Genomic DNA, 18,018 nt, shown 5'->3' with positions numbered 1-18,018 from the left:
ATTGATTTTTATTCTAACCAACATTTTCTACAATCCTTAGTGTATTTTACGAACTAGTCTTGATTTGTCATTAACACTTTCTAGATATTTTGAAGTACTCGTGGACTAGTTCAAACTCTAACGCCCTTAAGACGTTTTTAAAGTTCAACTTTTAACTGGAATGCATTTTCTTTCTGTTTGTTTTTATATCAACCGATTGAAGGAGTCGTTTACAAGAGAAATCTACTTTGTTTTTGTACTCGTTTCTTTTCGTCTTTCCTCACTCATAACTCTCATTTCAGCATTCAATTGCCTGCGTAGTTTCCATAACAAAAAATTAGATCTGTCCATATAGTTATAAGTAATATTTTTTTATTTTTAATTAAGTGTACTGTAGGGATGGCAATGCCAAAAAAGTACAGAAACAAAGTAAGAATGAATACATAAAACCATACAAAAATTATTACATAAGTAGCCTGTAAATACTGTGTCAATCTTCCAAGCTTATGGTTATTAACTACTGTGAGACTGTATAGCACTATTCATTTTAAATGATTTTATTGAAACCTGAATTCATGCAACTGACAGGAATTTAACATTTTGTTGCAGATAAAAGTTATTCTTGGAAAGATGTGGCTACTTATGTAGTGATTTTTGTATGGTTTTGTGTATTCATCCCTACCTTGTTTCTGTACTTTTTGTGTTACTTATTTCCCCTCTTTCTTTAAGCAATTTTTAAGCAAATATAGTTCAATGGTAATATATATTGTTAATATCATATCAGTTTTGTCAGTTTCTTCATTGCACTTGTAGAATGACCTCAGATATTGATAATACACCATACAGTTGGCTACAATAGATTGTTATTAATCACCGGTCATAATCTTGACCTCTTGGGACTTAATGTTGAGGAACGTACAGTAAGGAAAGAACATTTAAAACCTTATAGTTGTATCATCGCTATATTCATGTTTACATTATTTTTGGCACTGCCATCCCTACATTGTTTTTCATTTACAAAATGTTTTTTATTACTTGTTTTATGACCTTTTTCCCTGACTGAAAGTTAGTGTATTCTATGAATGTGTGTAGTAACATTTAATATTATGAGTATTGATTTTTTTACTCCTTCACTTCGTACATAATGTAGGGGTTGACTTCCTAAAGACACCGATTGTATAGTATACAAAGCATTGAGTATTCTACACTACAGTCAGTTTTAGAAGCGCCATATTTCTGTAAAAAAAGCTAACTTCAAGGGGTAATGATAACATCGTTTACGTTAGACTTATGACTTTTTTAGCTTATGCTAAGTGATAGTTTGTTCTCTCAATATCATTTAAAAGTGTTGCTAAAGTGGAGAACTGGAGAACAAAGTGACAATTTTTATTTTCTTCTTTTCCTACCCTAGCAGTGAAACACTCGATAGTGGCAATCAGGTGCTCAAATAAGGCTATAACTCAACTTTAGCATATATTTTTAAGCATCATAGAATAACAGCTCGAATGCGGCAACCAATATTATTTTGATCCATCCCTACATACTAGACACTACAGTACTAGTGATAAATAACATAGAGGACTGTGGTATGTGTTTTGATTTATTTCCTTACCTTCTGCTTCTTGTCTACGCTCATGTTCAACAAGGTTATATATGTGTGTATGTATCTATATACGTTTGTTCAAATATATCTATCTATCTATAGGAGTATGATAAACATTTTCTTACAAGTGATTTTGTGATGAAAGATATGATATTTTTGTTATCGATTTTAGGTTTATTATAAAATACGCAAACATATCTAATTCTCTCTCTATAGCCGCTTACTATAGTCGGAAGGACCCTTCTTTCCATGTATATACTGATATTTTACCAGTTAAATACACCGAAGAAAACTCACCTATAAAGGAGTAATTTCGATTTTTTATTTGGAGAAAATAATTCCGTTTGACTGCTGTAATATTGTAGTCATATTCAATAAAAGATTTTCAGTGTCAAAAATATTCAAGGTCCCCAAAACATTCAAAGGGAAAATTACATGGGCTTTGAAAAGAGTAGTATAAATATGAATTGGAGATATTTTCACGAATGTATAATACATACTCCAGCGGAGGGAGGGAGTAGCTCGTATAATGTTTTCAAGAAATGTGGAGAGGACGTTACTTATCATTATCAATCAACCTGTAAATATATTGACCAGCTGCAACTTTTGTGGACTCGTGTGTGTTTCCCAGTACTGTGTTTATAATAACTAATGTCCAACAATATCTGTTTCAAAACTTTGCCATTTAATGTATACCTTTTCAGAAGCGGGTAGTTGGTGTGACGAAAAAGCATACGTTTTTTACGCTCGTGAAAATGTCAGAACCTGTGTATGAACCCTTAAAAGTAATGAACAGTTAGTAGGTTAGAACAGTGTTTCTCAACCTTTTTATGCTCATGGCTCCCTTTTGAGTTTGATTTATCTTAGTGAACCCATCCTTCGTAGACGCTGTTACTTAGGAAAAAAGTTACTTTATTTCCACACTGTTGATTTATAATATATTTATAATATTATAACATTATTTTTCAATATTGTATTGTTTTTAAATATTTTGTTTATAACATACTGTTTACTTATACAAGTAAAAAATATTCTGTTAATCATTGACATTTTCTTCAGTGTGATCCTTGGCCTTGATGAACACTTGAGAGTTTTTGAATGTCCAGTTGCAGTGAGGTCAGTGATAAGCAAAGATCACCTCTCTTCATAACATCAAGGCGGTTATGTATTTTTGATAGCAAATAAGTCAATAAGTACAATCAAAACAACATGAAATGCCATTTTATACGACACATTTTGTATTACAAGAAATGGAAATTAACACACGCTCATTTAAAAAAAAACAATAATAAACAAAACGACAACAACACAGAAAACACTAGCTCGCATAAACACAGTTCAATACCTCCGGAAATGTCATTTCATATAACACATGTTATTATTAGAGGAAATGTGATTAAATAAATGTTCATAAAGATTACGCAGGAAATTTCGGTTCATACGTATATTAATTCGTCAGAAAAAATCTATAACGTGTTGAAACCTCCAGATGAAGAAACTTCCATCAATACTCCGATATTTTGAATATATCAACAATACATATATCAGTATCACATAAAAACTTATAACAGCCATTGTTTTTTGTTGTTGTTTTTTATGTAGCTTTATCATTCAACAAATAATCAAATTTCTGACGTTTCCTTACGAAACACAAATACAAACATTGTGTTAAAATTACCAATAGCCTTACTAAATACAAACAACATATTGTAAACTGTGCATAGATTTATTAAATATAAAAATATATTGTATAAACTGTACATAGCCTTACTAAATACGAACAATATAGCGTATAAACTGTGAATAGCCTTACTAAATACAAACAACATATTGTAAACTGTGCATAGATTTATTAAATATAAAAATATGTTGTATAAACTGTACATAGCCTTACTAAATACGAACAATATAGCGTATAAACTGTGAATAGCCTTACTAAAAACAAACAACATATTTTATAAATTGTGAATAGCCTTATAAAAACAAACAATATATTTATAAATTGTGAATAGCCTTACTAAAAACAAACAACATATTTTATTAACTGTGAATAGCCTTATTAAATATAAACAACTTGTAAATCGAGCATAGCCTAACTAAAAAGAAATCACATATTGTTACTGTGAATAACCTTATCAAATACAAACAAAATAGATTAAACTATGCTTAACCTTATTAATACAAAGCTTAAAGTTTGTTCTTTTAGAGCAAAACCACGTTGGCCTATCTGCTATGTCCAACGCGGGGAATAGAACCCTGGATTTTAGAGTTGTAAGTTTGTAAACTTACCTCTGTCCCATCGGGGGTCTAATGCAAATTATTGTAAGACGTGAATAGCCTTACTAAACATAAACCAGTTGTTGTATAAACTGTACCTAGACTTACTAAATACCAAAACATGTTGTAAACTATGCATAACCTTATTAAATACAAACAATATATTGTAAACTACGTATAGCGTTACTAAATACAAAAAAAAACGTATTTTAAGTTGTGCATAGTCTTACTAAATAGAAACACCTTTCTTCAAACAATTAACTTCAAATGTAACAATCTTTCTTGAAACTGTACATTTGCATGTATATGAACTACTACATTTATTTTGTGTCTGCTAACTGAAAGAAAACTGTTTATATTGTTAAGAATTCAAAACCAAGGTATTTCTGTTTCGGCCAACTTATTCAACAGTCTATTATGTTTTCTTTAGTACCACTACTATGATCATAAAATTTTTTTTGAAAGAAAGAAAATCCTTTCTCCTTCAATCTCTTCATTGGACTTTATTCTCCACATACAGTTTGTGGATTAAAATCCAACTGATATTCAGCAATCACAAAATCCAATGGAAAATATCTTAAACATTTAATAAATATCTATCTTATTCTTATTAATCACATTTTAAGGTTGAATTTCAGAATCTTTGGATTCCCACCTAACTTATAACTCTAGAAGTCAGGTGTCGTTATCCGTGACGAGTTTTGTGCTTAATAACGATCAAAGAAACCGTCTAACTATTTGACAAATTGTACTTGGTCAAGGTTTTCGATGTTACTTTTCTTTGGTTAAATATCACTTAGGGATTTTTATTTTAATAATTTCAATCCTGAAAAAATAATTCATAATAAGCTAACCATTATATAGAATTGTATATTTTGTAATTGAGAAACAATAATATATCCCCTAACAAACAAGAAAAGAATATCTAAAAGAAAAGAAGAGTCATTTTCTTTTTTCTTTTTTGGTCTCCTCTGAATGAGAACAAAGGCGTCCTCCCCTCCCCCAGTGGCACAATGGAATGTCTGCGGCCTTACAACGCTGGAAACCGGGTTTCGATACTCATGGTGGGCAGAGTACAGACAGCCCATTATGTAGCTTTGTGCTTAACTTCAAAGACGTGTAAGTCTATCTTATCCATGTAAGACTTACCTTGTCCATGTAAGGCTCGTTTCATTCATATTAAACATATTTTATGTATATACGATATATTGATCAATGAAGGACAGCGCTGTAAGACTTTATTCCGCATCGAGACCGAACAGAGTGATACATTTAAATATTTTAATATAATTTCTATCAAAATATTGACATAATATGACTGAGCTGTACAGTTTGAATAATTAGAATTTCAAATGAAGATAGATTTTATTCTATGTTTTGACGTAACTGAAAAAAAAAGTTAAATAATGCTATCATATTAAACAACGCGAGACGTCAAACCAAAGCCATATTCATATATTCATATATATATATATATATAACAATTATTTAATTATATATATATCCTGTGACCTACAATTCAGACCCAATAAAGTGAATAAAAAATTATAATTGAAACATATATAACAAGCAGGTGTGCCCTAATGGGTCTGCGGTAAGTTTATGGACACGTACAACAGATAGCCCAATGTGGCTTTACTCTAAAACAAACAACAATAATAATAAGCAGGTTGCTTAAAATAAACGTAGCATTGAAACCACCTCCAAAGCAAAAAAGATGATTTAATTGTGAAACTTCGAACCATTTATATCTAACCAGTTCCACAAGTAACTTTCACAGCATGATGAATTTATTTAATCGAGAATGATTCTATTTAATCTGATGGCCTAGACTGCAGGTAAAAGAAGTATCTTCGTTTCTTGCAGGAAAAATATTAAATGTAATGTCAAGTTGTTGTCTGTTATAGCCATTTATTCTTATTAGTTTACCAATAATTATTTTCAAATATTTAGAAGCTGGTCGTTGTCTGTATACACAGTGGCAAGTCTGTAAAACTATGACCATATTTTTTTGTGAAACAAAACACTGTTTATCTTATTCAAAGAAGGTAATTAAAACATTGCCAATTAATAATTGTTTTGTATTTCATTTGCTGTAGACGTTGCGTGCAAATTTGTTGTTTGCTAAATTGATATTTAAATCTTGATAATGTAGTTTATACTTGTATAATTTTTTTCTTGTTGAGAAGTTTTCTTAAAAGGACAGATATAGATCTGTTATTATTTGGACTATCAATAGCACTAACTGGAACACCTTTAATTTGATTATAGTATATGCATATGTAAGTTCTAGCTTAAGCTCATTATTTCAATTCACACTTACTTGCATGAATTCTCTGTATTCATCTGTTGATATTTGTCGAATTGGACATATTCTTGGAAAAAACAGGCCGGTTTCGGTCTATGACAAGTTACATTATGGTTACGCATGCGTCACTCTGTGAAACCTCTTCACCACCATGAATGTTACTGTGACATGTTTAGACAATTGAAACTTAATCGTCAATTTATTTGTTAAAATGCTTATCAAATAACCACCAGAATTCAGCTTAGATTTTATATTCCTATTCGTAAAAGCCAAGATTTCAATTCAGGAAGATTTTTGGAGGAGTGTTTCAAAGCTATTTTCGAACGTTAACGTACTGGTAGTATATGTTTTGTTTAAAATGATATACATTCTGTTTATAGTAGTTACCATAACAACAGAAGCATGCACATGTATAGTGTAAGGTAATAAAGATTATATTTTTAGTAGCTGTTCGATAAGTGCACCCTACTTCTTGTACTTTGCGAAATACAATGGATCAATTCATACATAATAGTTACTTACTTACAAATGAGACCAGAAGATGGCAGCACTACTCTATAGCAACCAGTGACAACTTATAGCAAGCAACCACCGCATTCCACAGTATTTCGTGTTCCCGACTTTTAGAGAAGCTGAAAGTTTTTAGTTGGATCAACGACTGGTAAGTATTTCATTGAGTTGGTAATTAATATTGCTAATTTTTTCTTGCATCTGAAAGATAGATAAGGTATCGTCTTTGAAAATTTGAATCTAAGTAAGAAATGAATATCTATTTACAAGCAATTAAAGAATATTATATTATAAGCTTAAATTTTGAGACTACTTTTTTATTTATACTAACTGATGAGAAACGGGCTCTTCTGCTAAGAAACAATTACAGCTTGTTCTTATTTAAAACGGATATTGCATCATTGATGTTTTATTAGATCAAAGTATCTTCTAAGATCGTTGTTCACTATAAAAATGTCCTTTCTTCTTCTATTCAATAAGACTGTGGATCACTTTATCTTTGTCTTTACTTCCTATAATTATAGAGAACTGAAGATCCTATTTACTTAAACCTTGTAGCATAATTTCTAGTTCTAAAATGTTGATTCATTTTTATAATAAAGTGACTATTGTAAAAAAAAAAAACACAACTAAATTGAACAATCATATTAACAAACGTATTAGTTGTTATTACTAGTTTTGAGAAAAATACAACTCTGCAATGTTTGGTGTTAAATAATTGTTTGTTTGTTTTGAATTTTGCGCAAAACTACACGAGGGCTACTTGCGCTAGCTGTCCCTAATTTAGCGGTGATATAGACTAGAGGGAAGGCGGCTAGTCATCGCCATCAACCATCAACTCTTGGGGTACTTTTTTTTTTTTTGCCAACGAATAATGGGACTGACCGTCACCTTAAAACGTCCCCACGGCTGAAAGGGGGAGCATGCTTTGCGCGACCTTCAGATTGCGAGTCGAGCGCCCTAACCACCTGGCCATGTCGGGCTGGTGTTAAATAAATCAAAGCTAACTTTCAGCGTTAAGTTTTAAAATTGATAATAAAATACATAAAGAAATGAAACAGAAACCCTAATAGTTACAAAGTTAGTTTCAATTCCACGTCTAGGTGTTGGAACATAAATTATGTAACATAAATGTAAATAAGCAAAATATTATAGCTTATACATATTCTAATTTTTCATCAGAATTGGACAGATGGTAAAAATACTGCTCTGTTTAACGCCAATTGTATTTAACCAGCTTAAATTTTTATGGTTCTTAAAAAAATACAAATATAACTAATCTGCGTGTAAGGTAACTCGGCCAGGCCTAAACTGGAGACCGTGAGAATCATACTTGCCATGAATCATATTATCGTATTATTTAAACATATTTTCAATACATTATATCTATTTCACTACGTAATGAAAAATCCTTACCATTAAACTCTCATACCTTGAAGGTAGGGTTTGTCACAAGAAACATTTTAATGTAAAATCTCACGTATGGAAACCATATTTATACTATCTGTATACACCCCCACCCCTTAGAAAAACGTTATATACCGTCGAAATGTGAACTATTATAACAGGCTTTGTTACATATTGCATCAAACCCATTCCTTTAACCCAGCTGGCATAAAATGCTCAATAAAATGATTTTTGATTATAGTAATTAAAAAAACGTGTAACTTCAAATATTTACCACTTGTATTTTTTTGTACTTTATATTTCGTTTTGGAGTTTTCATATATTCATAAATGATACATATACATACTGTAACTAACAATAACACTAATCTAATGTTATATCCAGCGTATTTACAAGAATAAAAAATATATATACTGGCTCCCCAGTGGCACAGCAGTAAGTCTGCGGAGTTACAACTCTAGAAACCTGGTTTCGATACCCGTGGTGGGCAGAGCACGGATAGCCCATTGTGTAGTTTTGTGCTCAACTTTAAACAAACAAACAAACATCTTTAAAGTGTTTTTCACCTATGTACAAATAACTGATGTGTTACAACTCACTTATCGTTGTTCCTGGTTGAACATTGCAAGGTGCATTGCTAACACAGTGAAATAATTTTTGTTACATTTAATCTGTAGGTTAGAATTCATCTGTATTACTGATAAAAGTATGGTTGAGTAGTTTTGTAGAAGTTTTGTTCGAACACGCTTATTCCCTCATTTTTGTTCTTTTCTTATCACAGAACATACATTAAGCTTTTGTTAAAATTTCAACTCTTTCGTTTCTTCTTTACTTATTATCGAACATACAACATGCTTATGTTGAATCTCAACTCTTTCTTTGATCTTTTCTTATTACTGAACATACATTAAGCGTTTGTTAAAATGTCAACTCTTTCGTTTCTTCTTTACTTATTGCCGAACATACAACATGCTTATGTTGAATCTCAACTCTTTCTTTGATCTTTTCTTATTACTGAGCATACATTAAGCTTTTGTTAAAATGTCAACTCTTTCGTTTCTTCTTTACTTATTGCCGAACATACAACATGCTTATGTTGAATCTCAACTCTTTCTTTGATCTTTTCTTATTACTGAACATATATTAAGCTTTTGTTAAAATGTCAACTCTTTCGTTTCTTCTTTACTTATTATCGAACATACAACATGCTTATGTTGAATCTCAACTCTTTCTTTGATCTTTTCTTATTACTGAACATATATTAAGCTTTTGTTAAAATTTCAACTCTTTCGTTTCTTCTTTACTTATTATCGAACATATAACATGCTTGAGTTGAATCTCAACTCTTTCTTTGATCTTTATTACTGGATATACATTAAGCTTGTGTTAAAATTTCAACTCTTTCTTTGCTTATTCCAACTGAACATACGATATGCTTGTGTTGAATTTCAACTCTTTTTTTTTTATTCTTTTCTGATTACCGAACGTACAGTATACTTGTGTTAAACTTAAAACTCTTTCAATGAATATTGTAATTTATTTTGGCACCAGTCTCACAAGATGAACAACTCAAGCTCCAGGAAGACGCGGGTTTTTTAAGCTATTCTGGATGTCTCGTGTTTGAAAACACAGAGAGAAAGATTGGAATCTTGATTTTTGATGCCAAAACTATAATTAATGTAGTCTAGTTTAAAAATCAGAGAAGGAAGGGTGATAGAAAGAAACTAAAAACTTTTTTAAATATTGAACTCAGAAAATCAATAAAACAATCAAATTGTGTTTCGAAATAATGAAAGTAATCTTATTCTATTTGATGTCTGGATTAAATCCTTATTGTTGTACTTAATGACAGTCTGTATATGTCGAATATCGTTAGATGCAAGTATAAAAGGCCCTCTCAAAATAAATATATTTCAAATTATAACAATTTTGTTTGAAATAATCCCTTCATTATATAAGAGCAAAAACAGTTGTCATGACAACAGACTGTTTCATGCTGCTTACCCGTAGTAAAATAATAAGCTCAGAAAAGAGATCAGAGAAACATCAATTCACCTAATAATTCTGAAGTGAGAGAAGGAAATATAAAATAGTAACTTCATTTCGGCCACATCTATTCAGTTTCACCAAACTTATATAACAAATCTTCTGACCCCTTTAAAATGCCTGAAGAATCCAACACTCAAAGCAATCAAAAGTTCATAACCCACTAACTAACAATTAAGACATTGCTGAAATTCCCTGAAAATACCAGTGGAAACAGTCGACAAAAATGGCATCAATTGGTCTGTCACTTGAAGAAAGGACTTCTTCATTTGAATTCCTGTAGTTAGACACAAAAATACTCTTATTTTTATTTTTCTCTGGCCCTGTTCTTCTCTTGTCTTTCTTATTTTCTATCTTCACCCTTAGCTTTTCTCTTTTGTTCTCTTCTCCTTGCTCTTCGCCCATATTTCCCCTTTCTGTTTTCCTCCTCTCCTTTGTATTATTGCTTCCACCTTTTTTTTTTCTCTGATGCTTATTTCGTCTGACCCTTTTTGTCTTGCTTTCTATTGTTTATGTTAGGCTTTATTCTTTTGTTTTTCAGGCATAAAATTTCTCCTTTGAGGTTTGGTCTACTTCCTGACTTCCCTTTCACGTGTAGCAACTGCTTTTCCACAGCCTGTTGCAAAATGTGAATAGAAGTTATACCAAGACGTTGTGGTTTAAATCAATTGGTGTTGTAGAAGTTATACCAAGACGCTGTGGTTTAAATCACTCGATGTTGAAGAAGTTATACCAAGACGCTGTGGTTTAAATCACTCGGTGATGTAAAAATTATACCAAGACGTTGTGGTTTAAATCACTTGGTGTTGCACATGTTGCTCTTCCTCGTTTTCCCTCATTCTATAATTTTATTTCTCAGGTTGTTTTTGTTTTTTTCTGAATTTTAATAAAAGTAATTCAACCATTTGATGTTCAGATGTATGCCACACATACTGAAAGCCAGTTACGGAAATATGCTTTTGATGGTTTCTGAATATATATATTTAGTTTAGCCTTTTATTTTTTTTTTAATTCTTGGTGACGTTTTATTAAGTATTATTATAGTTGTACCATCTTATAATCAACTAAGAATACATGTGTGTTTACATTGTACATATATTTATTGTATTGTACTGAATTAATTCATTTATTTATTGAATGTTTTTATTATGTGCATATTGTACATAAAATGTTTCTTTTACTTTACTATGTACAATGTTAAAATGTTTATAAACTATTACAGCTTGTTGTAATTTTGACAGATTATTATATAAACTTACTGAGATTTTACTAAGCACTAATGAGATTAGAAAGCAGAATAAGGCACGCATCACCCTCCTCAATACCGCTAACATTCGCCTCTATCCATAAACAAAGGTCACTTTTGGGTCATGTTATTTAGCTCATTCGTCATACTGATAAAAAGAAGTAAGTGCCTCCAGATAATCTTGAATTTACTTACACAGAGTAATTTTCAAATCATTGATGAAAAGTAGGACTGGACGCGCTGAACAAGAAAAAAATTTGAATGTTCGTCCCAGAGGAAAACAATTACTTGTAAAATGTATCCACATTACACACTTATACATGTGGGACGGTTTCAGTGGTATAAAAATATGCATACGACACATGTGATAAACCTAAGATATGCCGGTTATCATAAGAATAATTAGATATCAAAATAAGATATGTATCATTAGAAAGTTGTTGCCATTAAAATAACTTTAAGGGGGCTAATAGATGTCCATAAAACCTAATACAATGTTGAATGCTTTGGGGATTTCCAGAAACATAAGAAACATGTATGTACAACAGAATGATTTTGTCATGGAATATTAACAGAAAAACAATCTATGGAAAAGTACAGTGAATCACAACATCAAAAATATGGTAAAAATACGTTTACATATATTATTTCTGTTCGTCAGATCCGTTAAACTCTTTGGATTTGGGATTCCATGGTAAAGTTACTGTAGCTGTATCTATTGATTACATACTTTACATCATCACATGAACAAAACTTCTACAATGAAAAAATTAAGAACATTGTTCAAGAAAATTAGAGATTTTTATTTAAAACAGAATACAAGCTTCGAAGTTTATATAGAGTCTTTAATCAGAAGTATCCATTAGGGTGTTTGATCAGTCGTCAAGACAACCTATTGTACACAAACGTATATATAAACCGCACAGAAGATCTAGGACAAAGTTTAAGAAGAATAAAACACTAGATACGATGGTAATAAAATCTAGGAAAACCTTCATTTGACACAACTTTTCGGGCTTAAACCCTGTTTTTAAACATACATCACCTGAAGAATGGATTAGGCCCGAAACGTTGTGTCGAATTAAAGTTTTCCTAGGTTTATTACCATCGTATCTATTGTTTTTCTTTCTTAAGACAATTTATTGATCATGTTATTATCAAGAAAGTAAGAACTTCATTTGAAAATAACTACCTAGTTAGATGTAGTGTAGAACTAATGAAACTCCAAACTCTGTGATTAGTTTCTGGAAGATTTAATGAGATATTAAACGTTACATTATATTGATTTGCTTTTCTATGGCAACTCATTTCTTGAACGAGGAATAATAGCTAAGTATGAAGTATTGTTTGTGACCTTTAACCCCCATACACCAGGTTGAACAACTTGTTTTATCTTATCTTTTACTGTTGTTATTTATGGGTTTCAATTTATATTAGTGTTCAGTGCTTAGTGTTGGGGTTTTCGTGGATGTTTCGTTTCGGTATTTTATCCATCATGACAGCGTTGGTTGCAATAACATGTAACGTCTTTTTTTATATGCTTTCGAAGATAATAATCCTGCATAAACAAATAGAAGCAACTTGACTAAGTAGAAATAAAAATATTTTTGAAAAGTTTGTATAAGAAACATTAATTTATTTTGATATTAATGTGAATTACAAAAAAATAATTTTATAATATTATATTATCTCTTCACTTAAAACGCTAAACTCTGAGGTTCAATCCCCGCGGCGGACATGGTGCAGATAACCCATTGCGTAATTTTGTGCTAAACAAAGCAAAAACATCTTTTGACTTTGCTCTCGTCTTCTCGTGATGGTGAAAAAATAGATGACAATGCTATAATGGTTTTTTTTATTTTTATTTTCAAGCAAATACAAAGATACATTTGCCGGGCGTGTCCTAGTTGTTAGCGTGCCTGGACTTTGAAGCCGAGGTTCATGGTTCGCGTCCTGTTGCCGCAGAACCACGCTCTGCATTCTGAAGCCATGGTTTTGCTATGAGAGTGATAGTCAAATCCCACTTTTCGGTGAGACAAGAGTAGTCCAGTAGTTAACGGTCGCTACTGGTGATTAGTTCTTTTCCCTCTAAGCTATCAGTTCAAAATTAGGGATTGTTGTGTGAGGATAGTCCTTTGTGCGGAAGTTCCAAGACAAACCAATCAAAATACCTCCTAATGATACATTGTGTGTTTATTACTACAATAGAAAAATACTTGCTAATTTCATAGAATAATTACTTTTTCTGGTTTTTCCTTTTTTTCGGATTTGTCTTAGCGTAACCCAGATACATGATTATAACACAATTTGAAAACCTTAATTTTCTCTAGATATTTTTCGGCCTTTTGCTGTTAGTATAGAAATGCCTCGACCGGTGACAGCAGAAACTCGGAATGAGAAAGAGATGATAGAGAGCGCTAAAAAACAGTTTGCGTTTGCTACCGATCCTGTGGAAAAACTAAAGCTCTTGTGTCTTCAGCGTGGTTCGAGTGGGATTCTTGGACTTGGCAGGTAATCACATTTTGTGTCGAGAAGTTAACTTCATTTGCCACGAGGAGCTCTGCCCTCGCTAGTTTGAAATTATATTTTAATTTTAGAGTATATTAATTTTAATTTTGATAAGCATTAAACTAACTATAAAGATTTAAGTATGCAAACAACTATGAAATGTGACTGAATAAGGGAGAATGAACAACAAAACAACTTCCGAATGTTTCAGTCATCTGGCAAGAAATGAGTTAATTGTCAGAGAACCCCTTTTCCAAGTAATTTTGCAGATATAAAGTAATTGTTTTTAAGCCAAGTGTTCATTCATTATTTTTTCTCGTTTATTTTATCGAATCTACGTGGCACGTCTAAGTAAAACCATTAAAAAATATAAACAGATTCAGTTACATAAAGTATTTAAAGATACATGAATGTCTTGTTGAACCAAGAAACCAACCTGATAATTCCTTTAAATATTAAAGACAGGTCTTGTGTCCTGAGGACATGAAATGGTCCTATCATGATATATTTTGAAAATAGTGCCAAAATAAACCTTGTGTCAAAAAACATGCTTCACTTGAGCTTTATTTTCCAATTGTCGACCATTTTGATGCATGAGTGGGGGAGGGTGAGGGTCAATTTATGTCTCGCTAGCTCCTAGTTTTTGTTTGTTTGTTTGTAGTTAAGCACAAAGCTACACAATGGGCTATTTGTGCTCTTCTCACCACGGGTATCGAAACCCGGATTCTAGCGTTTTTTTTATGAATTTATCATTTCTCAGTTTGATTACAATAATGAGGGGATTTATCAGGTTTTCTAATGTGGAAATAGACATGTTATATAAGAAAACTGAAGTATCTGTAGTGGTGATTCCCCTTGGTGGACACAACAGATGGCCCAATGTGGCTCTTCTCTAAACTAACAAATCAAATCAGTTCAAAAATCAGATTAGTGGTAAAACGATAAACGTCACTTTCAGCAGTAGCGGCCCCAGTGGTTGACCATCATGTTCTATATCTCATCGTTTACCACACATCCTAAACATTTAACAAGTCTTTAAATTTTCTTTCTAACTTAGTAGAAATTGTAACTTAAATTATCAAGTATCAATCTTTGGGTTTTTTATTTGAGAAAGGATACTACCATATTTATGACGTCATAAAACTAAAATGTCCGACATTTGGAAAATAAAACTATTAGGAAGAATGTCTTATGGCACAAGGTTTATTTTCCGATACTATTTCCAAAAACGTTATGACGGGCCAGTTTTGGTCTGTTAAATCGCCTTGTCCTTTTCTAACTTTTATGAAAGATTAGTCAATTAGCAAATGTGGTAATTACGTATATTGATATCCTCTAGGTAGTTAAAAGTATTCGTAAGAGTGCATATTTTTTTGAAATGTATCGGAGAGTTTAGTTTCAAACATGGACACAGGACACAAACACAACTGAATGAATAAACAATCATGGCCAGGTGGTTAGGGCGCCTGACTCGCAATCTGTGGGTCACGGGGCTCGAATCCCCGTCCAACCAAACATGCTTGCCCTTTCATCCGTGGGGGCCTTATACCGTTAATGTCAACCACACTATTCGTTGTTAAAAGAGTAGCCCAAGTGTTTGCGGTGGGTAGTGATGACTAGCTACCTTCCCTCTAGTCTTTCACTGCTAAATTAGGGACGGCTTGCGCAGAGAGCCCTCGTGTAGCTTTGTGCGAAATTCAAAGCAAACCACTTATTCACAATGACGTGTGGCGTATTTATCAAACTGAATGGCTTTTCAATTGTTTGTATTCAAACTGAGGGTGGAAACATGTCTAAACAAGACGAAAATGGATATAACTAAAGGGGCACTCAGTAGAGCGCCTACCTCCGGCACATAACGGTGATCATACTCGGCTCTCAAAAAATGCGAAAATGTGCTCGTATGTCCGTCGTTATCGACAGAAATAGACCATTTTTAGCAGAACAATGAGAAATAATTTTCTACATATGTCCACCACGTTTCAACAAAATCCGATCATTTTTGACTTAGTTATAGAGCAAAAATAGTGTGAAAAACCGGTTAACAGATAGGGATTTTTTATATTCGTGACCTTATTGTGACCTTGACCCTCCAAAAAACTAATCACTTCTACATTGGGTCATAATCCAAATGTGTACCAACTTTTTCCAAGTCCATTCAGCCGTTTTTGACAAATTTTGCTGACAAACACACACACACACACAGGGGTGAAACATAACAAGTTTGAGTTAATAAAAAGTGGTTACAGTTACATTCTGTTTAACAGAGTTTTCCGGCGGATGGATGACAATGGAAATGGTGATCTTTCCAAAGACGAGTTTATCAAGGGACTTAATGACACTGGTCTCGGAGAATCATTTCCACCAGAAGAAATAGAGGAATTGTTCAGCAGGTTTGATGCGGATAGTTCCGGTAAAATCGTTTTCAATGAATTTCTGCGGGCTATTAGGGTACGTTATTTGGTCGTTTATAAGAAACTGTTTCTAAACGATAGTAACGACATGACTTTTCAGAATTCATTACGAAAACTCGCGCTAAAAACCTAAAAATATCTACATTGTGATTATTTTTTTGTTTACGTTTGTTAGTATAGGCTAACAAATTAGAACCTAAACTAGATTAACCTAATTCTTTACATATTTTACTGTAGAGAAAAGAGTTACTATTCCCAGAAAAAGTTTGAACAATTGTATTAGTCAGATGCTAAAACAAATGAAAGACTCTTCGGGGGTTTCCGTTGCGTAGTTCCCGCTGCAGGCTAGTAATCGATATAAATATAATCTCGATTTTAACAATGTATTTGTCAAATTCACTTGGATGGGTTTTATTTGTTCTGAAAACATTGTCAACATCTTATTTTATTTCGTAGAGACGGTTTAGCTTTATACACAAAATAATTCTGTCTAAAACGTGCCAAATTTTCTAAACAATGAATTAAATTTAAGTAAGATATATTGCTCGTAATAGAACCACCGCTCCCATTTTAGACACTTACTCAGTATCATCTTAATTCTCATATAAATATCGGCAGATTTAATGCTAAAGAAATTAGGATTATGAATTGCACGAAACGTTAATTTTATGTTTCTTCCAGCCTAGCATGTCAAAAGGTCGAATAGACATTGTGGAAAAAGCATTCTCGAAGTTAGATAAAACAGGAGACGGGATGATAAATGTGCAAGACCTAAAAGGAGTGTATAATGTAAGGAACCATCCAGCATACTTGAACGGAGAAATGACGGAGAAACAGCTATTAACTAAGTTTCTAAGAAAATTTGAAGAGGAAGGAGATATAAACGGAGTGGTGAGTAAAACCCGTATTCCATAAATTGTTGAGAAGTAGATAAAAGCAACGTTCTTGGGTTTGAAAAAAACATTATCTAAAAGGTTGTTAAAATATGCTAAATACAAGTACTTATATAATGACACAAAGCCTAAGGCTGTGTAAAAATTATAACTATAAAATCAGCGATTTAATTTACAAACACCACTGAGTAAGAATGGTTATATACGTTAATATCCTGGTATAGAAACTTTAAGTTGATAACATAGACTTTTATACAAAATCTTGAACCTTTATTAATGGCATATATAGTGATACAGTTAACACGACAATTTCTCCGATAACAGGTCATGAAATTTTTATATGTTGTTTTTACCACACGTGGCACAAAGCTCTCAGAAAGTTAGGGTTAATCCTGTAGTTTTTTTGTGTTTAATGTAAAACATATAGTTCCTGAAAGTTTCATGTCAACAGTACAGTTTGGAAAGCTACAAATACCATAGAAAGTTCACATTAAACAATACATTTCCTAAAGGTTTAACATAAAACATACAGTTCCTGGAAATTCTATGTCGAGTACGCAATTCTATGGAGCTTAAATCAAACAATACAGTTCCAAAAAAGATTAAATCAAACGTGCAGTAGTGCCCCAGTGGCACAGCAGTATGTCTGTCGACATGTACCGATAGAAATCGGGTTTCGATACCCGTGGTGGGCAGAGCCCAGACAGCCCATTGTGTAGCTTTGTGCTTAACTACAGACAAACAAACAATCCTGGAAGTTTGAATCAAACCTGCAGCACCTGGAAATTTTACGTCAAGTATACTGTTCTGGGAAGTTTAGTAGTAGA

The 18,018-nt window shown here is 32.3% G+C and overlaps 1 protein-coding gene across 1 annotated transcript in view; it reads left to right on the top strand.

Annotated features, from left to right (window-relative positions):
• Positions 1-6,740: 6,740 nt before the first annotated feature.
• LOC106461399 (calcyphosin-like protein) overlaps positions 6,741-18,018 on the top strand; it is a 12,986-nt gene continuing 1,708 nt past the window's right edge. The window contains exons 1-4 of the mRNA XM_013921219.2: positions 6,741-6,828; positions 13,707-13,887; positions 16,152-16,335; positions 16,980-17,189. Coding sequence (XP_013776673.1) covers positions 13,739-13,887; positions 16,152-16,335; positions 16,980-17,189 — 543 coding nt within the window. The 5' untranslated portion in view covers positions 6,741-6,828; positions 13,707-13,738. The remainder of the gene's footprint in view (positions 6,829-13,706; positions 13,888-16,151; positions 16,336-16,979; positions 17,190-18,018) is intronic.

Source organism: Limulus polyphemus, unplaced genomic scaffold (assembly GCF_000517525.1).
Source record: "Limulus polyphemus unplaced genomic scaffold, Limulus_polyphemus-2.1.2 Scaffold951, whole genome shotgun sequence".
NCBI classification, from domain to species: domain Eukaryota; kingdom Metazoa; phylum Arthropoda; class Merostomata; order Xiphosura; family Limulidae; genus Limulus; species Limulus polyphemus.
Note: the sequence above shows the minus strand (reverse complement) of the source record. Positions and strands in the feature narration are given on the sequence as shown.